Here is a 24,881-nt window from a genome sequence, read left to right on the forward strand (position 1 = left end):
TTCAGGCCTTGAAAATGAATTCCACTACATTAAGAGAGAATATTGCCTGATATATTGTAAAATGTCTAGTAAAATAATCACATAATCTTCTTGAATCTGGGTCTAGTACCTAACATAGTTGCAAGGACATAATTGTTCAGAGTATACATTATTAAAATAAAATTTAGTTGAGAAAGTCATACTTAATAAAGAAAACTAATTTCTAACTCAATATAATAAAGTATCTAGGACTTTAATAAACTATGGATATAGATACATTTTTAAAAAATTGAAATTGGATTATATTCATCAGTGCCTCCCTCCCCTCCCCCTGAAATTTAAATAAGTGAATTTCCAGGGGAAAAGGCATTTTACATTTTTAAAAAAATATTTTTAAAAATGCATTAAAAATAAAAGCCTTAAATAAATAGACTTTTTAAATTATGGCATTCAAAGCAAAAAGAATTTGAAATATCATTGAATCAAGGTAAAGGAGTTGAGTTCTGAGATGGTGTGAATATTGATGAGGTGGAGACTTGACTTGCTGTAGTACATGGGCAGGTCAGAAAACAAAGTTCCTTGCTTCAATCCACTGCAAAATGGCTCAGCTCTTTCTATATCTTATTTATTATCATTATGTCTTTATATTTCATAATAATAATACTTACCTCTAGTGAGCTTTTAATGTTATTTAATCTCTACCAAAAGTAACAATAAATGCAATATTTTTCTAATATCCAATGAAAAGCTCAAGAACTATCATCTAAGAGAAAGTCCATTATCTCTATCATTTTTGAAATTATTATAATTGATTTAAGGATGGTTTCATGTCTATTTTTAAAAATTGAGAAAACCCACAAAGACAGTCTTCCATAATATGTCTGGATAGTACATAAAATTAGATATGCTGTGAGATACATTCTGAAAACACTCCACTCAGCCAAATTCTGATGTCAACACAATTATATTGTAAGGTAGTTGTTGGTCCCATTTTTCACTTGCAGGTAATACAAGATAGTTCATTGTGCTAAACAATGGAGACAAACGATCTCCAACAAATCAGCAAGAGGATATTGATCATTCCTTAGTCTATTCTCCCTGAGATTTGGGTGCAATCACTTCTTTCTGTTGTGCAACCTGGGACAAAACTTCCCTTAAATCTATAAAGAGATATTTAAGCAACAAGAAGAAAGGAGTTATTGCAATACTGTGTTATCTACAAGATGTGCTGTATACAATTGCAGCTAAGAAAGAATGCTCAGGTGTATGAGTGCATCTTGATAACAATAGAAAGAAGGTCAAGTCATTTGTCATATTGTCAAACTAACATATAGTTATGCTTGGGTACATGGCTTTGACTCTGAAGTCAATATTCACTTTTGAAATTGGGTTGAGACTTCATTGTGTACCCTATTTCTTGGGCTTTTTTTGTTCATAAAAGATGTCTCTTGGGTGTTATTATATAAGATATATTTATTTATCTGGTTAGAAAATGTACTGTCATTTAGGTTTTATCTCATTTTAATATAATTCTAGAGGAAACATCAGAGGTTTCCTTGGGAAGAGAAGAAAAAGGAGGTGGGTGGCATGCCAGCAGATTTTATTCCCTTTTTCCTCTCCTCATAACATTTTTACTCTACCACTCTTGCAGCCTGAAGAGTCAGTTCTTATTATCACATTATGATCTAAAAACAGCTCATTTCTTTTGAAGCATCTCACTTCATTAATCAAATATGTAGAGAATTTTCATTATATTTCATTTACTTTAGACTTCAAAGAGAAATTTTGTTCCAAGGACAAGAAGTTTTGAATAATAATCCTCAGATATTACTGATTTCTCCATAGAAAGAAATAGATAACTGGGCTAGGATAAAAATAAACTTGTAAACTTAAGCTGTGAAGTATAGAAAAGATGACACATTAAACCGGAGTGATTCGTATTATCAGAGTCTGAGCAGTCAGTGCAACTGGATGAAGTTCTTGTCTTTAAAAATCCCTGCCATGACCTAGCTGGTGTGGCCTAGTGAATATAGCATTGGCCCACGGACTGAAGGTTCCTGGATTTGATTCCAGTCAAGGGCACGGACCTAGTACTTTGGTTGCAGGCTCAATCCCCAACCCTGGTTGGGGCACATGCCTGGAGTCAATAAATCAATGTGTTTCTCACACATTGATGTTTCTCTCTCTGTGTCTCTCCCTCTCCCTTCCACACTCTCTAAAAATCAATGGAAAAGTATCCTCGGTCGAGGATTAACCAAAAATAAATAAAATAAAATAAAATTCCCGCCATTTCCTGTGGAACCTGCAAAGCCAATGTTAAAATACCTCCATTTGGGATTCCAGATATCTGGGTAATGCATTTTGAAAGTGTGTAAACTCTATCAACTCATTTTATAATAAAAGTTCCTGCTTACTGATGAAAATAAAATGCCTGGGGTGTTCAAATAAGAACATGAAGAGCTAACATTTATTGGGTATTTTCTACAGTCTGGTAAGGTAGGCATTATTATGCCCATAACATTGAAAACTGATGCTTAGAGATTAAATAAGTAACTTTTCCTAGAAGCAGAATTCAAACAGTCTTAGCACATAGGTGCTAAACTAAAATGCTGATAATACAAATAGTAGAAAGTTGGCTTTTCTCCCAACGAACTACTTAATACTAACTTAAATTCTCCGTTTATTTACTGCGATGAGATATACTTTTAAATTTGTGAAGGACAAAAAAACTATTTTCTGTATTGCACCTGAAAAAAAAGAACCCAGCATTGAAAACAGGGAAGACTCGCCTCTCCACACATTCCGAAATGAGCTAAGTCTGCAGTCCAATTGTGATCAGAATGTCTCAGCTACACAAGCCCTTCTCACCTGTAGAGGGTGTCAGTACTCCCTTAATTAAAGAATTCACTGAAACTGAGAAATCTCCCCTTCTCTTGTCACCATTTTGACCCAAGGGGGGTGGAGGGGTTGAAGGGGAAAATGCAACAATTGCAGTATTTTAATGAAAATGTTTTTCTTGATACTTAGTGCCAGTTTTCCACCAAGTCACTGTGAATAGATATAGGGTGATACTTATGTCATGAACTATTTCTCTAATTAAAATATATTTTCTTAACTCAGTTGGATGCACTTTGTGAAATAAACACCAACAATGAACAGATAAAATGACTAAATAATTGATTGGTAAACACCACGTAGCTATGGAATAATTATATGCACTGTGAAATATGTAGTACTTATAGTTGACATTATTTAGGAAACCCAAAAACTAAACTTGTAATTTGTACTTATCAGATTTAAATTCCAAACAACCAGTTAAGTATCATGTTATTATATGGAAGTGTCCTATCATTAGATATGTGATCAATAATAATCATGTAATTAGTTACATATATTACACCACAAAGCAAAATGCACAATATGGTTGGGAGAGCAAGAAACAATTTATCAACTTAACACATTTAAGAAGGAAAAAAATGCATTTAAATATAGTTTCTACTGATTGTATGCAATCATCCAATAAGTTTCCCAGTTATCTGCTTGACTGGCTCCTTCTCCTTATGCAGATCTTTCTCATTCTAAGGACACCTCCTCAGCAAGGCCCTCTTTTATAAACTGGGCCCCATTCCAACCCAGGCCCCCAAACATCTTCTATATATCACTCTGTCTTATTTTCATCATGGCACTTCTCATCTCTGAAATGACCTTATTGTTTATTTATCTTCCCAATAGATAGTGAACTTGTTTCTCTTCATTAAAGAAAACTCTTTGTCTCTTGGCTTTCTGAATGTCCTCTTTTGAAAGGTGTCTATTTAGATGCTTTGCCCATTTTTTGACTGGGTTGTTTATCTTTTTGTTAAGTTGTATGAGTTCCCTATAAATTTTGGAGATTAGGCCCTTATCAGATATGACGCAGTGGGCTTTCTTGTTGTTTTGTTGATGGTTTCTTTTGCTGTACAGAAGCTTTTTATTTTGATGTAGTCCCATTTGTTCATTTTCTCTTTAGTTTCAAGTGCCCTAGGAGCTGTATCAGTGAAGAAATTGCTTCGGCATATGTCTGAGATTTTGTTGCCTTTGGATTCTTCTAGACTTTTTATGGTTTTCCGTCGTACATTTAAGTCATTTATCCATTTTGAGTTTATTTTTGTGTATGGTGTAAGTTGGTGGTCTAGTTTCATTTTCTTGCATGTATCTGTCCAATTTCCCCAACACCATTTATTGAAGAGACTATCTTGGCTCCATTGTATGTTCTTGCCTCCTTTGTCAAATATTAATTGAGCATATTGGTTCGGGCCGATTTCTGGGCTCTCTATTCTATTCCATTGATCTATATGTCTGTTCTTGTGCCAGTACCAGGAAGTTTTGAGAACAGTGGCTTTGTAATACAGCTTGATATCTGGTACTGAGATCCCACCTACGTTGTTCTTTTCAGGATTGCTGCAGCTATTCGGGGTCTTTTTTTATTCCAGATGAATTTTTGGAGAGTTCATTCTAGATCTGTAAAGTATGCCGTTGGTATTTTAATGGGAAGTGCATTGAATTTATAGATTGCTTTGGGCAGTATGGACATTTTAATGATGTTGATTCTATCAATCCATGAACACGGTATGTTCTTCCATCTGTTTATGTCTTCCTCTATCTTTTTTTTCAACCTCCTGTAGTTTTCTGAGTAGAGGTCTTTTACCTCTTTAGTTAAGTTTATTTCTAGGTAGCTTAATTTTTTTGGTGTGATGGTAAATGGGATTGTTTTTATAATCTCTCTTTCTGAAAGTTCACTATTGGTGTATAGAAATGCCTCATTTCTTGGGGTTAATTTTGTATCCTGCTACATTGCCAGATTCATGTATAAAGTCTAGTAGTTTTTTGATGGAGTCTCTAGGGTTTTGTATGTATAATATCATGTCGTGTGCAAATAAGGACAGTTTTCCAGTTTGGATGCCTTTTATTTCTTCTTCTTGTCTAATTGCAATGGCTAATACTTCCAGGACTATGTTGAACAGGAGTGGTGAGAGTGGGCATCCCTGTCTTGTTCCTGTTCTTAGGGGAAATGGTGTTAGTTTTTGTCCATTGAGTATGATATTGGCTGTGGGCCTGTCATATATGACTTTTATTATGTTGAGGTATGATCCTTCTATTCCCACCTTGCTGAGAGTTTTTATCAAAAATGGGTGTTGGATTTTTTCAAATGCTTTTTCTGCATCAATTGACATGCTCAAAGTCACTAATCATCCGGGAGATGCAAATCAAAACAGCAAAGAGGTACCATCTCACACCTGTCAGACTGGCTATCATCAACAAATCAACAAACGACAAGTGCTGGAGAGGATGTGGAGAAAAAGGAACACTCGTGCACTGCTGGTGGGAATGCAGACTGGTGCGGCCACTATGGAAGACAGTATGGAATTTCCTCAAAAAACTACAAATGGAACTCCCATTTGACCCTGTGATCCCACTTCTAGGAATATATCCCAAGAAACCAGAAACATCAATGAGAAAGGATATATGCACCCCTATGTTTATAGCAGTACAATTCACCGTAGCTAAGATCTGAAAACAGCCTAAGTGCCCATCAGTAGATGAATGGATTAGAAAACTGTGGTACATCTACACAATGGAATACTATGCTGCTGTAAAAAAGAAGGAACTCTTACTATTTGCAGTGGCATGGATGGAACTGGAGAGCATTATGCTAAGTGAAATAAGCCAGTCAATGAAGGAAAAATACCACATGATCTCACTCATTCATAGATAATAAAGACCATTATAAACTTATGAACAATAATAGATACAGAGGCAGAGCTGCCTCAAACTGATTGTCAAACTGCAGCGGGAAGGCCAGGGAGGGTTGGGGGCAGGAGGGAGGGGGTAAGAGATCAACCAAAGGATTTGTATGTATACATATAAGCATAACCAATGGACATAAAACACTAGGGGTTAGGGGAGGCCATGGGATTGTCAAGGGCGGGGGGGGGGGGAAGGACACATATGTAATACCCTTTGTAATACTTTAAGCAATAAAACAATAAAAAATAAAAAAAGAAGATTCTTTGTCTGCCAGATAACTGTCTCTCATAGAAAAGTGACAATTGTCCTAACCGGTTTGGCTCAGTGGATAAGAGCGTCGGCCTGTGGACTGAAAGGTCCCAGGTTCGATTCCGGTCAAGGGCATGTACCTTGGTTGCAGGCACATCCCCAGTAGGGGGTGTGCAGGAGGCAGCTGATCGATGTTTCTCTCTCATCAATGTTTCTAACTCTCTATCCCTCTCCCTTTCTTCTCTGTAAAAAAATCAATAAAATATATTTTTAAAAAAAAGAAAAGTGACAATGTATGTTCTTTTCAATTCTCTACTTCCAGTGTGTGGCACTTGCTAGGCACACTAATAACACCCCGGGATGTTTGTTGGTGAATGAATGATTTACCATGGTGGTTAGAGCATAAAGCAAGATAGGTAAATTATTGGTCCCGGAGTTCTTGCATGCCAAGATACTGAATTAGTGTAATGAACATTTTCAGAATATTTTATAAAGTGGGTAAAAAAATACTTAATTCAAATATACAGTTATCGTTGATGCCACTATATTGTTTTAACCTGTTCCTGCTACCTAGCTTCACAGGGACATACCTTGAATTTTTAATCAACTGTTTCTGACCACGCGTATTTATTTCCACAGACAACAACACTGATTGGCCTTCTGAAGACAGCTCGACTCCTCCGCCTGGTGCGAGTGGCTCGGAAGCTTGATCGGTATTCAGAATATGGCGCTGCTGTTCTAATGCTCTTAATGTGCATATTTGCCCTGATTGCTCACTGGCTGGCTTGCATTTGGTATGCGATTGGGAATGTAGAAAGGCCCTACCTGACTGACAAAATCGGATGGTTGGATTCCTTAGGACAACAGATTGGAAAACGTTACAATGACAGTGACTCAAGTTCTGGGCCATCCATTAAAGACAAATACGTCACAGCACTTTATTTTACCTTCAGCAGTTTAACCAGTGTAGGATTCGGGAATGTGTCACCTAACACCAATTCGGAAAAAATCTTTTCAATTTGTGTCATGTTGATTGGCTGTAAGTAGACTTCTCTTTTGTTATCTATTAGGACAAAATAATATCACAAAATTGATATCACCAGAACATTTAGAGTAAGGTTATATATATATAATTTTAGAAGTAATGGGGTTACATATTTAGGCATCATAGTGTATTTGTCTTTGCAAGGAAGCAACCAATGGTTTTCAGGACCTCAGGAAAGCATGAGCATAAAACTGGAGTCACATGGGTTTGGGATTCAGCAATTAAGACCTGCAGTTCACCTTTACTGCTGCTGTAAAAGAGTGTCCATAATTTATTACCAATGGTTATTTTCTATTTCCAGCTGAGGCAGGTTAGAATGAGAAAGATTAGCTTACATTATATTACTAGATGTCCTAATTAGATATAGAAATATATATTACAAATTTATATGTATATATGATCACTAATAATAATGCAAGTTAATCCCCTATATATAAATATATAATATATATATATATATATATATATATATATATATATATATATATATATATATATATATATATATATCATGCTGTTATTGCCTATAAATCCCTTTCCCTGTAACACTATGTCAAGGCCTAACTGATTGACCTTTACCTTGTAATTGAGTAGTATCCTGAGCATTACTTATAAGGAGCATTCTTTGAAATAAGAAAAAGAGTTTGTATTGAACTAAAGATGTTTTAATGTTAGTATATTTTTTTTTTCAAAACCACACCTTGGAACCACTAAAGATAACCTTGCTGATACCAGGGAGCAATTGGCAAATTGATGAATGTATAAACTTAAAAATAGAATCATCCTTATACTGCATACAAATTTGAAAATAGACTCAAAGAGTTTATTTTTTACATTTTTTAGGGGCTTTTACATGGAATTATAAATCTTTTTTAACAAGTAATCTTGTAGTCATGACTGGTGTTGCTAAGTGGTTAGAGTGTTGGCCCATATATCTAATCTTTAATTCCTAAACCAGGGGATTTTTGGCAGTTTTCATTCTTCTTTGTTTCCTTTCTACTTTTCTTCTTTCTTTCTTTACTCTTTCTCCTTTTTAAATGTGACGTGAGGTTATTTTTATTGATTCTTTAGGAATGTGTCTCCTGCAAGTGAATTTCTTGTTTTTAAAAAGGAAAAAAACATTCTAGTTAATTGGGTAGAGTATGAGACATCCACTTCCTATATGACATCCTTTATTTGAATAGCAAATCAGTTTTGCAAACCTTAATCAAAGTGGGAATATGTAAAGCTTAATGTCACACAGGAAAAAATGTGTGCATATTCCTGAAGGACTTTATCGTGACCTGTTAAGCCATGAATAAAGAAAAAAGTAAAATTAAGACTTGAAACTTAACAATCGTAAAAATGTCACTGATATTTGCTAGCCATCAAATAAGTGTAAATGTAAGTTATTTTCACGTACTTACATCTATGTATTCTAATATGCAAATTTATTCTTTATTCAACTATCATAAATAGAATAAAAGACATTTAACTTTTTAAAACACATAAACCAGAAAACAAAGGCAAATGTATTTCATCTATGATCTACTTAACAAACATCTTGGAAGAAATCCTTGTGTTTATAGCATGGAAAACATGTTACTGGGTTTCTTCTCTTAGCCATGGTGGAATAACTAGAATACTCTGATATATTTTTTTAAAGAGCAGAAAACTAAACAAAATATACATGTCAACTGTTTTTTTACATTGGAGATAAAATAGTAGGGGATATGATCCCTCAAAGAAGGAAAACAAACAAGATGGGCCTCCTGTTAGCCTCGCTTTCAATCTGGAGGCACTTTCTGCAGTGAAAGGTGTCTCACTGAGCTAAGAACACAAGATCAGAAGTTGTGGAGGCAGGTGCTAGTATTGGCAAGACAGAGAACCAGAAAAGAGGCAGCCATGGCATAGAAAATCTCAAGAAACCTGTATAGGTATCCCCTTGTGTCTACTGACGAATACCAAGTCACAAATGCATGAGATAAAATTCCTCCAATACTGACAAATAAATTCCAGAAGTACTGTAAGCTGAACAATTCCCACCAGCAGAGTGGAAAACCCTAAATCTCACAAAAATATTGCCATAGTACTGGAGTTGTCTAGCTTAACAAAGCCTAAAATACTAGCCTCAAAAGGAGCAAACTGATCTATGAGTAATTTAACTGCCTGCAAGAACAAAATCCACCATTTCTAAAGGATGACAAAGAATATAAAGCAATGAACAATGCTCATCATCCATTAAAAGATTAATATGCTAAGAAATAAGAAATGTAACCCATAAGCAGGAGAAAAAACATTTTTTAAACCTACAGCTAGAGTTAACAGAGATGATAGGAGTAGCAGACAATACCAAACCTTGAACAAATGTGTATGTGGACTTCCAGAAAATGGACAGGAAGCAAAAAATAAATAAATAAAATTTTAGAAATGGCTGAGGTTTTTCCAAAATTGATAAAAAACTATAACTCATAGATCCTAGAAGTTCAGTAAATCCCAAACAGACACACACATACACACACACACACACACACACACACGATGCATTACAACAAAAATACTGAAAACTAATGATAAAAAGGTAAAAAATCTTTAAAACAGAGGTGAAATTCTCATGCATTGCTGGAAGGAGTGTGACATAATGATTTTAGGAAATAGTTTGGCCATTTCTTATAAAGTCAAACATGCCATACAACTCAGCTATTTTATTTTTAGGTTTTAAAAGGGAAATGAAAATGTTTGCCCAAAGATTTGTATACAAATGTTCATGGCACTTTTATTCATTATAGTCAAAAACTAGAAACAGTGAGCTTTCTAGCTACAGAAGAGAGAAACTGTAGTATAGCCATACAATACAAATCTGCTCAGTGATAAAAAAATAATTTAATGATACACTAAACACAAAATGAAACTCAAAATCATAATGTTGAGCAAAAGAAGTCAGGCACAAATGAACATGTACATTTTGAGTTTATTTATATGAAATTCCAGGAAATGAAAACTAAACTTTAATGAGATAAAGGACCTCGGTGGTTTTCTAGGGTCTGAAATGAGTAAGCAGACAGCCAAGGGACACAATAAATATTTCGGGGTAATGAAAATGTTTTATATATTGAATGTGTTTATAGGAGTGTATACATTTGTCAAAACTAACTGAACGTTACATTTAAAACAGATTCATTTTATTATATGTAAATTACACATCAATAAAATGTTTAAGTTACAATTTTTTTAAGTTTGTGTAATTTGTAGAAAAATCAAGTGTATTTGTTCAATCAACATGTTTCAGCTAATACCTAAATAGCCAACTAAATTCATTAGTTTGGTTAGCATATCAGATTTGGGGTATATTATGCTGAAGAAATGTTTAAGATAAATGTATTTTTCTATAATACCTAACACTAAAGCAAATAATTTTAATGAAATAACAACTCCCTATTATGAAAAGCTAAATAAAATAGTGAGTTAGGAAAGAAATGCCTGAAAATATTACTCCAAGGTGCTTTTGACTCATATTTTATGCCAGTTGATGGACATTACCTTAATAATGTATACATAAGATAGTCATTTTGTGCTTCTCTCTTGGTGACAGTCTTTAGACTTATTTGCTTCCTTAAACAATAGAAAAAATATTATGTCTCTATTATAATCTAAGAAGCCATCAGAATATACTTTCTTAGGAGAAATACAGGTCATTCATGTATTCAATGTACTTATAGTCTAGATTTTACCATCTTGTCAAGGAGTGGAAATACCTGTTTATGACCCAAACTAATGTTTTGGTTCATTCTTATGGCAATAGGCAATATGGATTTAAAACCACAGTATTTATTAAATATGAAATAAGCATGTTTTCCCTGTCTCTTAAGTAATTATGTGGTTTAGGTAAAATAACTAGCATTGATTATGTGCCCTCTGATTAAATCAAGTGAATTTAATTTGTACTATTTCCTGAGCATATGATAGGTGCTATGGAGACATAACAGCATGCATAAATATTTCCAACACTACAATTAGGAAGAGTAAAATATATTTTTCACATGAATCTCCTTGGATCACAGGAATCAGTTTCAGGCAAGTATTGCTAACTCCCTTCTTAATCAACTATTCATGTATTAAAGTTAGCCTCGTGTATTTTTTTCTGTGGAAGATACAGCCTAAACAGTTTGTCTGCCTTACTGAGACATATTGTCTTTCACACATCCCAATTCAGCCTCACTGCAGATGGCCCCAACTTTCATCCTTTTAAGTAGATAAAAACAAAGGGCCACTGCTTTCTTTGGAACCTTCTCTTAGTAGGAACACCTGTGGTAAGCAAGGACCATGTTAACCAAGAGACAAAGAAAGCCAATTACCAAGAAAAGTCACTTTAAAACACCTTGAACTTGGCCAAAATCTACTTTTAAAATGGCTTACATGGTTTATAGAGATAGTGTTTTATAAAAAGTGTTGGGGGGAAAAATGTGTTGATAGAATATAGTTGAATCAAACACTTCAAAATGTTTGTTTATTTTTCCCACCTGCTTGGTATATTGTAGTTCCAGTGCCTTAAACATATATAACCTTCTCTCTAATGTTCTGACGACACATCCAAAGATCAAGGTAGAGACCATTTGTCATGATTTGATTTTCTGTGCAGTATAGCACTTTTTAGGATTATTAGAAACAGAATGACAATATAATGATAAAGAGAAGAAGACTTAAAAGCTTCACATTAACTTATAAAGAATTAGCCCAGGAAGCACTGAAAAGGTTATTCCACCTAAGCATGAATACATAGAAAGAGTGTCATAGCAGTTTACTTCTTTCCATAGACCAAAAAAAAAAAAAAAAAAAAAAAAACAGACAAAAAACAAAGATGTAGTCTAACTTTCTCTACAAACAAAATATTTATTCTAAATGCATTTTATCTCCAATCAGCACTCCAGCTTACAGGTTGATATTGTAAACAACCTGAGTTTTAACTTTAAGAATCCATCAGGAATTTAGAGACTTTTCCTCTCCAGATTTGCCATCAAAATTATAAAATTTAAAGCCGCATTGGCTTGGCCACGTTTTTCCTCCAAGGGCCAATGGTATATCCTCATAACTGGATTGAGATAAATAAAAATTAACATACTTGAGATTCTGACAAGATGTAATATGCCCAAAATTCAGTCTTCCCCCATAACTTTGTTTTTTATTCAATCCAGCACTAATGTATGCAAGCATTTTTGGGAATGTATCTGCAATTATCCAAAGATTATACTCGGGAACTGCCAGGTACCACATGCAGATGCTGCGAGTAAAAGAGTTCATTCGCTTTCACCAAATTCCTAATCCTCTGAGACAACGGCTTGAAGAATATTTCCAACATGCATGGACTTACACCAACGGCATTGACATGAATATGGTATGTATTTCTGTTTCCCAAACAAAAGAACCGTAAGCATTTTAGCTACAGCCAAAATGGAAAAGCTAGTCTCACCAGCTTTGAACCCCTTGCTTTTGTTTTTCTCTCTCAGATGTTTATTTTCTCCCCTGGAGATAATCTCTCATTCTCAATTCATGGCATTGCATGGTGCTATATTCTAGTTATACTGTGTGGCAAAGGCATTATAACATGATGCAAACTGATATAACTATGTGCAGTAGAGTGTCCACTTCTGTTTAGAGAGAATGTTGCTCAGCTGGGACTTGGTCTTTCACCACATGGCCTACCTACCAGTACCCCCAAAAATAGTTGGACCCATTTGCATTAAGATTTTATACAAGTACTAGTAAACAGTAATAATAAGTATGATGGCCCCAAACAGAAATCCAAGATTAACGCTCTTCAAAAAAATAGGTCATTTTGAGAATTTGTGGAAGAAGTTAGGAAGCTTAAGTATGTCATAAACACTTTATGATAGGAAGTTTCATGGCATGGAAATTTTTTCTATATTAAAAAATATTAATATGTGCCCTTTTACTATATCTGGTTTAATGTATATTTCCTTTTAAAAAGGGAAGTGCAGATTTCTTCATTATTTTTAAGCTAATTCAATATTAGCAATCACTTTTCATAACCATTTATTCCTCTGACAATGCCCCCAAATCAACATAACTGTGGTCTATCAAGCTCTTTTTAATATTAGGAAAATTGGGTACATTTCTTTGACCTAGCTGTTTGGCTTATAGAAACTGATTGCTCAAGATTAACTATATAACAGGTCCAAATTCTATAACATACCATAGACCTAATTTTTAAAAGATTAAAAATATGGTGCATTTCATATAGCTACTCCTCCACTGGACAAGGACCTGTTTCTAAAAATATTCAGAAAATAAAACCCCTTGCATATAATGACATCAACAGTATAATACAATTTTTACATAAGTGAACCTATACAATTTAGATTGACATCTTTTAATTGACTAGTAAATATTCTAACAAAAAAAAGCAAAGATTCAAAATTAGCAGTCCAAATATAGAAATTATAGCAAATATTGCCCAATTTGAAAGACATATTTACATACAGATGAACTTATCATAGTATGTGAGATTTATTTGACTGAGAAGTGAGGACATGCCATAATAAAAAAATTTAATTTGAAGAGCCAATCAGTTAGCACATTTTACACAAAATCATAAGCGAACTTCATGAGTCATTTCCAAGTATCCCAGTGTTCTTTGTGAAAATTTATTTGATAAATTGATATTACTAGGTTAACACTTTAGTCTCACAAGAAAACACCTACAAATTGATCACTTTTATATATTATTATTATTTAACAAAGATATCATCATTCAGAAACTATCGGGGTTTCGCTAATGCTGGGTTGGCTGAAGCAGTGCCAAGAATTTTTTATCAACACATGTGCCACTCAATTTTGTTGTTTTATACGCCAGATTATTTCAATAACAGTAATAAAAAACCTATTTATTGTACCTCCCCTCTCCATATAACTCTAGTTTTGTGGCCATATTTTGTGATAAAGTCTATTTTGTGACATCTATTTACCTTTCATTGTTTGACTCTATTACCTATAAATATGGTTTATATACCACTTGCTTATTTACAATGTACTTATGAAAGATTTATCTCTTTCCTGTCTGCTTCACACCTTAATACATGGAATCACAACACCCACCGGTAAGAACAGGAGGTATTTATATCCAATTTAATTCTCGTGTAAACTGTGGAGAACACCCTTGCTACCTGTCAGGTTTAGAGCTTGTTAATTGGTTTCCAGTGTTAGTTCTGATCTTTTTTTGCATGATGTAGCAGAGGATATACAAAGCAAGCAATCGGGAAAGATAACCTGGAAGAGGCCAAGTGCAGAATAGAAATCCTTAATTTTAACGATGACTTGACCTCCAATGATATTTATATACACTTTCCCCTCCCCCACAAAAAGTCACTTACCTGCCCCTTCCTCCACTCCGGTAAAGGTTATGGGTATACGGTTTGCATTAGATAATTGTCATAAAGAAAATGTCATTCTTTTTCATCATCCTCTATTTTCATAATGTAGGTATTTTTCTTCCCTCTCATCTGCATGCCTGTATTACATGATCCTGAAGTGTGTGAGCTCTAAACCATGTGCTATTGAGTCTTGCATGTGGTTTTGAGAGCTTGACTTTGCATGAACTTCTTGTTTGTATACAGTGTCTACATTTCTCATCTTGTGACCGAAAAGTGAGTAAAAAAATCAAAGTGCAAGATAACTGAAAACTCAGCAAATGGAAGATACTTGCTAATTGAGCAGGCTGTGCAAAACCAAGTTGATTAGAGAAAAACAATTGTACTCTTAGACTATTGAGAGGTAGAAAAAAATCTAAGTAGATTTTTTTTACTTCCAAAAACACTGTTAAAATCTCTATGTCTTGTCAGTTAATTGTTTACTAAGTGTAATATAATAATTTAAAGTTATATAAATGTATGTATCGTGATACATAAAAGTACATCAAACTGTTGTATCTTTCACCAGCATTCCATCTTATTTTATTTAAGTATAACCTTAAATATAATTTCTCATGAAACATTTCAGGTCATTTTTGCTCTTCAGCTAAATGCAGTTCAAGATGTCTGGTCATACTGTATAAATTGACCTAAAGTTATTTTTCATAACCCAAAATATTTGATTCCTTAATAGATCACAAAACATAGGAATGAATTAACCTAAAATGTGCAGCCACATTCCTTATTTCCTGCATCTTTTGTTTATTTTGTGAAACAGCAATTGCCAGAATGTTCCAGGACCAAAAGCATTCCAGTTGAACCAAATGGTTCAGAGTGCAAAAGGAAGAGGGTCAGGATAGTGAAGCTGGTGAAAGGAAGGTGTTCTTTTGCATCTGATGTCAGGCTTAGGAATAGTATAAATTATCTTCAAAATGTCTTTAGATCAATTCTGAAAAACTCTTTCCCTTTTACTCCCAGAAATTTGACTCATTAAGAAGGAGAAACTTTCTCAGCATAGGATGAAAGGCATCTCAAAGAATTTCCCCAGATCAATGCTGTCTTCTAACTCAATATGAAACTTTCTGACATTATCCAACATAGATTTTAGTTACAACATTACCAAGAGCTGAAAATCGCTTTCCATGTCAGAGTAGAATCAAGTTTCCTCGTATGCCTAAAGAAAGGACCCAAAAACCATGGTCTATACCTCATTCGGATGGAGACAAATAATCAATGGTGGCAGAAATTACTCCATAACTTAAAATTACATTGACATGAAAGAAAATCTTTGTGAACACTTAATGACAAATTCTATTTTACCTAAAAATGCCCCATCAATATGGCACTAATCTTGGACAAGTCACTTAATCTCTCTGCAATTTCATTAAACTTGTCATTTTCAAATATTTTTAAAGCACCAGAACTCAAATATGCTAAATATGCAAAAACAGTTGTTATGGGATATTTTTCAGCTTGAGGATGGAGATTCTAACCTATCTGCTTCCCCCTCTCACTCCCTGAGGGGGACCTTATTCTCCCTCACGAAACATCTGCTTCGTATTATCAAACACCACTGGAATAAACTGACTAACCGAGTGGTAGAATAGTTGATGGCAGAGAACCAAAGGGGATCATTTCAGGTAAAGACAAGGACAGGAATAAAAGCACATATGTTGGAGAGTACAAGGTAGAATTAGGGGAGGTACTCCAGAAACAACTTTATTTTATGAAAAATAACAATATAGTTGGGTTTTGCTCTTTGTTTTTGTTTGGCCTTGATATTAATGGAGACAATTTTGAGCAACAGATGTACAAGGAGTTGGAATAAGAATCAAGGAAGAGGGATAAATTCTTCAGCAAGGCAGATAGGCAAGGCTTCTGAAAGGCAGGCAGGAGGAAAAGAGAAAGGGTGACGGCCTTGGCTTTGAGAAGTAAAGGAGAAAACTCCGTGTCCCTTACACTACATGGTCCAGTCTTCTTGGTCTGGCAAAGATTAAACTAATTCCTCAGAAAGGATGTGGTATAAGATAGGGGCAGAGTTGTAAAAGGAAGGATATTTAGGGATTTTAGTCAACCTAGTACACTAAAAAATGGGTAGAACCACAGTGAGAATCTAAGTGAGAAAGGGTATACTTATCATGGGCCCAACAAAGCCAATCAAAATGGAAAAGAATATATTGAAGAATTACAGATTGTTTCATATAAGTTCTTATTTCTTGAGACTGATATAATTTCTTAGGATTGTGTTAATGAAATTTGATTTCCTTTCCTCCTATTTCTCTTTCCAGCTCCCTGTTTTCTGTCAGATTAGCCTCTGCTAACTACTAACTTTAACTAATTACTGCTTACTACCACTACTTACTACCTACTATTATCTACTAGCTATAACACCTTATATTTGCATCCACATTCTAACCCTACTATTTCAAAAACTTCTCAATGTATATTTAAATGACTTCATCTTTCCCATTCACTCATGGACTGTTTCAATAGACCACAGTGAAATGTAATGACAAGTTTTTTCAGTTATGTTCAATTCAGCAACTCAAGTAAAAACAATCCTTGTCACATTAAACCCCATCAAAAATATAAATCAAGATTTATAAAATAACATGGCTTATTTCCATCACATTGCTTTTAATTCCATGTTACCTTTTTCTAATGATTCTTTATATATTTAAGTTGATAAATATAGTCAATGAGAAAGCTTTGACTGACTAGTCATAGAGCTATAAATAAAATGACAAAAACTATGGTGCCCTCATATTTGACTACTCCACCACTGACTGGGCAAGGAGCCCTTTTGTAAGAATTCTTCAGAAAAGAAAATCACTCACTTCTAAAGACATCAATAGCATAATACAAATTTGCCATAGGTAAGCCTGTACAATTTAATTGATATTTTTTGTTTAACCAGTAATATTCTAACAAAAAAGCAGAGGTTCAAAATTAGCAGTCAAGTTGAACAAAGCATTGAAAATATTGCCCAAGTTGAAAGACACATGCTTATTCCCTGCACTGAGGCTCAAATGGCCCAACAGTAAATCCACACATTTAGAAAGGGGGCATGGAGACTGGCAAAAACCTGCATTTAAGTGATAAAGACCCTCAGGACTGGTGACATGTTTTAGTTTTTTGAAAAAAACAATACACATCTAGTTATCATTTAGGAGTTGAATTAAAATAATAGTTGTCTACATGCTTTTAAAAGATGTTTTCATCTTCATGTTGATGAGTCTATAGGAATTGTCTAGCTCTGCAGAAATTGGATAGGTAGTAAAATTTTGCACCAGCAGGCTATCTGCTATTAACATACACACTTGCCTACTGTAGCCAGCCCCTGAACAGCAGGTGCTTAAGAAGGTCAAGGCTCATGAACTTTCTATTTTTCACAGAGGCTGTTTGCCCTAAAGTCTCAAAAATACCACAGAGAACAATACTTGCCATCTGGAGCCTCCTGACATGAACAATATCAAGCGTAAGACAGGCATCTGGTATTTTCCGCTCACATATGATATGTGCTCAGCCAAATGATGATGGTCACTTCATCCTGGTCTCTAACCATTATCAAGAAAGACTTAATTACAGCTGGCACCATGCTGCTTCTTTAGAGGTTCCTGAGCTAAGAGACATCATGACAGCATGGCTGGGGCTTTAAACAGGGAAAACAGTCAGTGCAGGAACACCAAGCTGAGGCAATGAACACACTTCTGTACTCCAGTTTCTCCCTCTTACAGTAGTAGGAAGGTGGGAATGGTGTCTCAAATAGTTTTGTAACTCTAAAATAATGGTACTCTCTGATTAGGACTCTAGAGTGCAATTCCTTTTGCTAAAGAGTGTGACATGTTTCCAAACACTGTCTTTGTAGTGATAGGAACACAGGATGAAATCACACTCAATTCAGCTTAAAAACACTTAATATTCAACACCAGTTTAGCCAATAATAAAAATGTAGAGAGAGACATCAGAGTTCAGTTTTAAACGATTCCTTGGAAATATTACTTTAAGTCCATTTTAGTTCTATATTAGAAGAATTCAATATTTATCAAAGCTTATGGAATCAAACCATCTGCAATTTCTTCAAAAATAAAAGTTTAATATTTTTTTCATGGAAGAATTATCTGAGACATTCCCAGCGGCCTTGAAATTTCCAATATGTCAGATTGTAAAACCATTTTCTAAGGGTGAAAATAAGCATAGTGGTTCATCTAACTCTGTTGACCATATAGCCTTAGGCAGAAGTACTCAAGAAAATTACAGATATTTATTTGTTTTTCTTGGTTTAGACATTGCATTGCTACCCAGGGTGATGAGTGTGGATGGAAAAAATATATAGTCATTATCACTTTCATGTCAGATATTCCTAAAGGACTTCATTTCATTTGTATCTTTGGCTCCTATTGGTCAGGTGGCTCTTTTAGTTCACTAGATCCTCCTAAATAGTTTTAAATGGTAATAGCTGATTTTTAAACATGTTTTTATTTATTTTAGAGAGGGGGAGGATGGGAGAAGGACAGAGAGGTAGAAATCCTGCACACCCTTACTGGGGATCAATCCTGAAACCCCAGGCATATGCCCCGACCAGGAATTTAACGGGTGACCACTTGGTGCTTAGGTCAGTGATCAACCACTAAGCCACACTGGCTGATTTTAAAGCAAATAGCTTTACTATTAAAACGAATACTTGTAAATATCATTGCTTTTCTACAATAAATACTATTTTTTCATATAATTTTGAAGCTTTGTTTATATTGATAAGTACATTATTTAAAATGTTGCATCTATTTTATAATGATATTGATCTATCATTATATGCTCTTTAAATGTTAGAAAACATCTGTAAACCCATGTGGTACTGGTGATTTTACATCAATCTAGTGTCCCAGTGCATGAATTCAGGCATGGGTGGGGTTCCAAGGGGACGGCGGGGGGACAAGATTGGCCCTCTGGGTAGGTGGGCGGATGGTAGGACACCCTTGCTGGCCTGGGATCTGAAAACGTCCCGCTGACATTCACGCTGGTTGTTGGGAGCCACCTGACAGCTGCTTTTATATTGTTTCTTCCTTGTGGAGCGTCTAGGGAGGGTAGTGGATTGGTGCCCGAGGCTGACTTTTAGGAGGCCGACAGTGCTGTCAGGATCATGCCAGTGGTGCTGGTCCTTCGGTGCCTTGCTCATTCTTCAGAGATTGGACCTGCAGGACTACTGAGAGAGTGAGTGGCTGCCACTGGGCTGGTGGGCCACCGGGATGGCTTGGTCAGCTGAGCAGTGTTCACACTGTGGGAGCGCACTGACCACCAGGAGGCATCTCCAGCGTTGAGCATCTGCCCCCTGGTGGTCAGTGCACATCATAGCGACTGGTGGTTACTGTTGTTCCAGTCGTTCTGGTTGTTTGATCGTTCAGGAGCTTAGGCTTTTATATACATAGACTAGAGGCCCGATGCACGAAATTCTTGCAAGGGGCTCGGCCCCTGCCGCCGCTGCCTCTGCCTCGGCCCCCACTGCCACAGCTTCGTCCGGAAGGTCATCCAGAAGGATGTCTGCTCTAATTAGCATCTTATGCTTTTATTATTATAGATAGCATGTTTCCTCCAACTTTGTTCTTTCTCAAGATTGCTGTGGTTATTCGGGGACTTTTGTGGTTCCATATACATTTTTTTGGAATATTTATTTAGTTTTGTGAAATATGCCATTGGTATTTTGACAGGAATTGCATTGCATCTATAGATTGCTTTGGATGTTTTCACAATATTAACTCTTCCTGTCCATGGGCACAGTATACATTTCCAGTTGTTTGTATCTTCTTCAATTTCTTTCTTCAGAGTTTTACAATTTTTTGAGTATAGGTCTTTTATTTCCTTGGTTAAATTTATTCCTAGGTTTATTCTGTGTGTGTGTGTGTGTGTGTGTGTGTGTTGTTGTTATTGTTATTTTTATTCAGTTGTAAATCGGATTGTTTTCTTAGTTTCCCTTCACCTTGGTGGTTTTAATTTAAACCATTAATTACCATTCCAACTCTAGTATGGTAATTATATATTCTATTTCTTCCTTAATAAACATTGACAACTTATATTTTGCCAAGAGTTCATCCATTTCATCTAGGCTTTCAAAGTTCTTATGAAATTGCATATAGAATTCTCTTGAAACTCAATTTTTTTGGTACTGCTTTCTCATTCCTAAACTTGTATATTTTTGTTCTCTCTTCTTTCCTTCAGCAGGCCTTTGAAATATTTCTATGTTTTATTGTTTTTTTCAAGGAACTTGCTTTTGGGTTAGTTTACTTACTTCTTTTCATTTTTAGTATTTGCCTTCATTAATCTCCTTTTTTATTTCTTTGGACTGTCCTATTATTCTTAACATCTATATTAAGATCTTTTATTATTTCGGATTTTCTCTGTAATAATGAAGACATTAAAACTATACATTTTCTTTTCTGATGCAAGTTTTCTCTGGGTCATGGGTTTTGACATAAAATGTTCTCCTTTCATTGCTTTTAAATTATTTCTTATTTAATCTCTATCATAGAATGCTATTCTTAGGTTTCATATACTTCTAACTTTCTGGTCACATTAAAATAATGGATTCTTATTTTGGGATTATAATCAGAGTTAATGGGCTATATAACATTTCTATTCTTATAAATGTTTAGGCACCCACACTTAATGCAAAAGCAAGCTGTGGTTGCATTTTTAAAAGTGAATGACCTTTATAAAGGTTTCCAAAGATTTAGCTTTATTTACATGGCAGGGGTTGGAGGGATCTGCTATCTTACTTTACCCATATTTTATTCCTTTGTGCATTATAAAATTGAATTATATAATTCCACTAACCAGTACAGCTGTCATAAATAGATTTCAAAACATACACAGCTGCTTTAAAACTCAATTGGTAGAAGTAGAAATGTGAGGGGATATAGCAGTGTCTGGAACACTCAGAGTGCTGGGAAACGAGAAACAATACATTTTACAGAAGGGAGATCTGATAGATGGAGGAAGAAAACTATTTTGAGAACTTCTGCTGTTTTGCAAAATGTTATATAATTTGCTGATACAGCCATAACATTCTCTAGAACACAATTGCATTATTGTCTAGGCCTAATCTTTTGGGGGAACAAATACTCTAACTGGTACAAAATGAAAATGGCATATATGCTACATTCTATTCTTTGTTACTTATTAATAAAGCCAATAAATAAAATGAATGGGAAATATTTTGCATCTCATTCTACTGGGAGCAACTTTAGAAATCCAGTCTGAGAGGCAGCTAAGGCACAATAGTGGAAGAAATCCTGGACTAAGTTCAGAGACTTAGTTCTTTCAGAAATAAAAATCTTTCATGCATTTATATTCAGCTTCCACATATGCAAAATAGGCGACTTGCCATTCTCTATTCTTTACATAAAGTTGACACATGAATCAAAGGATGTTATATATGAGCAATGTTTCTGAGACATAAAAGTAGACTCAAGTTTAAAATGGTGTATCAAGTACAAGGTGGTATTTAAATCTTTTTTTTTCATTTCTTTGCAAATAGCACCTCCCTGTTCCCTGTTCCTTACTTTGCGAGCAAGCTTAGGTCATCCACAATCCATCCATTTTAGAAGAAGCGTCTGCAAAGCCCTCAATAGACCCCACTATAGGTATATCTGTTCATGCTTTCCCTGGCTTGCTCTCTCAAGCAATTAGAGGGCTGAGGGGAAAGTCCTGAAATTGTTTCTCAGGATGCAGATCTCTCCTGTTACCTTTAGAAATCCTAGTGGGTTTCAAGAGTTCGCCTGAGACCACTTTTCAGATATTGTGATGCACCTTCTTAAGTCAGGCATCCCTGAATTAGCAGAAGGACTCCAGAGTCTGGGTAACCAGGACGAATACGTAAAAGCAGTAAGTCCCCTCTGCCTACACACCATCACTCACATTCCCACTCATCCTTGGCCCTCACTTAATTTGGGTCAGGTTAAGGCTTACAAGTCCCTTTAAAAACAAAGAAACATCTCACAGTCATGCCGTTAAATGGGGGCAGGAGCTGTGGGAGAGGGAAGGGGAAGATGCAGGAGGGAGGACTCTTTCATTGTTTAGAAACCTTTACTTGTACCAAAACTGGTTCAGGATTCATGTTATTCTCCATGTATACATATGGCAAGTTTTTCTTCTGCTTATCTGTTTTCCCCCTAACTCATGTAGCCATATAATAAACGTTGCAAATTTACATGCAGAAAACTAATTTACTCAAGGTTTATAAATGTCCTTAGTCATGGATTCCACAATAGTCTGCTTTGCCAACAATCTGGCCAGATATGAAGGCCTCATACAAAACAATGCTTCTTTCTTTTCATCAGCCCCATGAAGATAAAATAAAAAAGTAGATGCAAAAAATTTGAGCCTTAGACTAGGGTTCTATATATTTATATTTTTAAAACTACTAAAAGAATCCACCTAGCATGATCATGGCTTAAACATGAAATAGTAAACATGTAATCGCCAAGGAAATATGAAAGACGTGTATTTTCTATTCCTTCATAGTAAATCATCACCATAGAACTAATATGACCTGGGATGACCTCAAAATTATAGATTCCATTAAGGGAAGGGCATTATCTTCTAGAAACAACAAAAAGCATGGTTTACTATTTTATAAGTACTTATGATTATTAAATGCTGAATGCCCACATGGCAGACAATAATTCCACAAGAATTAGAAAATATAAAATATTAAGGCTGTAGACTTCATATTTTATATGAAGAGACTGAAGAGTTAACATTTTACTTCCACAATCTATTTGACAATCATGCTTGAAGTTTAATGCTTCATAGGGAGTATTAATTTGTGTTTTGATTAATCCTTATTTGTCAACATTTATGTGTATTTAATGACCCAGAGAATTTTTCCAGAAAATTTTCTAATGTTAGTTATCACAATTATCAAAGTTGTTTATGTGGTTAATTTGCTGTTTAGAAAAACCATTTGCCACACTCAGACTGTCTTTCTCAATGTGCCTTTTCAGCCTGCCTTTAGGATGTTCCCCTGTACAGCTGCACTATGTAAAACAAACCAAAAGCCATTCATTACAACATAGATTATCTTTCTAGCACTATCTGGATTAGGGATATCTATTAGGTATCTATCACAATATACTTTTATTCTTTTGAAATCAATACAATGTTTAAAACATTATGAAAGGAGTCTAGAGAGAGTCTTGGTAAAAACTCAATTGTAGGCTCTCTTCCAACAGGTCTTAGAAAGTATAAGCCCCATAGGGAGACTTTGCAACCCTGGTGAAGAAACAGCATGTATTGAATCCCATGTTTTAAATTTGAGGCAGGCCTTAACCGGTTTGGCTCAGCGGATAGAGCGTTGGCCTGCGGACTGAAGGGTCCCAGGTTCGATTCCGGTCAAGGGCATGTACCTTGGTTGTGGGCACATCCGGAGTAGGGGGTGTGCAGGAGGCAGCTGATCGATGTTTCTCTCTCATCGATGTTTCTAACACTGTATCCCTCTCCCTTCCTCTCTGTAAAAACTCAATAAAATATATATTAAAAAATACTTTAAATTTGAGGCAGGAATAATAAAATTTATTGTCAACATACAGGGTTGATGAACAGAGGTTTACTGGTATTCACATAGAAACTAATATAATAATTAATAAATAATAATATCTGAACACAAACTCTGTTTTGCATACACACAATTGTAAACCTACTTTTGCCTCACCCTGGATATATTTAAATTTAAGGATTTACTTATTAAAAAGTTAGTAAGACTAATGTCATTTTGATGAGCACACATATATCAAATTAGAAGATGAAGGCTTACATTAACTTCAGCATTCATTCACTACTAAATTTTATTTTCATGCTAAGTTTTAGAGAAAATTTTAATTCACATACTACATAATTACAAATATTAACAATATTGTATGCTTATCCCGTTAGATGCATGTCAGCATATGTACATTTGAGGGAAGATTAACATAAGTTAAATACTTCTGAATTAATGTTTGATCAAAGTTTGCTATTGCTTGCTATGGAATAGCTAATTACTTCCATTTTGGTTTTCTGTGTAATTTCTGCAAAGAGTTTTACTTTGATATAATAATGTTATCTTGCTTTATAATTGTTGGGTAATTCTTGTTGGAATGTTCTTAAAGTTTGGGTCCTAATCTATGGAGTTGATTTAACAATCACAGAAAGCATTTCATACTCACATAAAAGAAAAAAAAAATGTCTCATTCATCTTACATAATTTGAGCATTCCAAAGAGTTTTATCTACATAAATTTAAGTAAAGAGAAATTAATCTCATATTTATAAAATATTCAAGTGACTTACAGCATAATAAAGATGTGGGATTTTTACCAACCTTGAAAAAAATTTCTGAAACTTCAGGGAATTTTAAAAATCTGCCCACATAACAGTCAATATGAGGAA

The 24,881-nt window shown here is 34.9% G+C and overlaps 1 protein-coding gene across 1 annotated transcript in view; it reads left to right on the top strand.

The window, feature by feature from the left end:
• Positions 1-24,881, top strand: part of LOC132238850 (potassium voltage-gated channel subfamily H member 7) — a 146,774-nt gene that overhangs the window by 85,607 nt on the left and 36,286 nt on the right. Inside the window, exons 5-6 of the mRNA XM_059704878.1 lie at positions 6,652-7,051; positions 12,229-12,428. Coding sequence (XP_059560861.1) covers positions 6,652-7,051; positions 12,229-12,428 — 600 coding nt within the window. The remainder of the gene's footprint in view (positions 1-6,651; positions 7,052-12,228; positions 12,429-24,881) is intronic.

This window comes from Myotis daubentonii, chromosome 7 (assembly GCF_963259705.1).
Source record: "Myotis daubentonii chromosome 7, mMyoDau2.1, whole genome shotgun sequence".
Classification (NCBI taxonomy): domain Eukaryota; kingdom Metazoa; phylum Chordata; class Mammalia; order Chiroptera; family Vespertilionidae; genus Myotis; species Myotis daubentonii.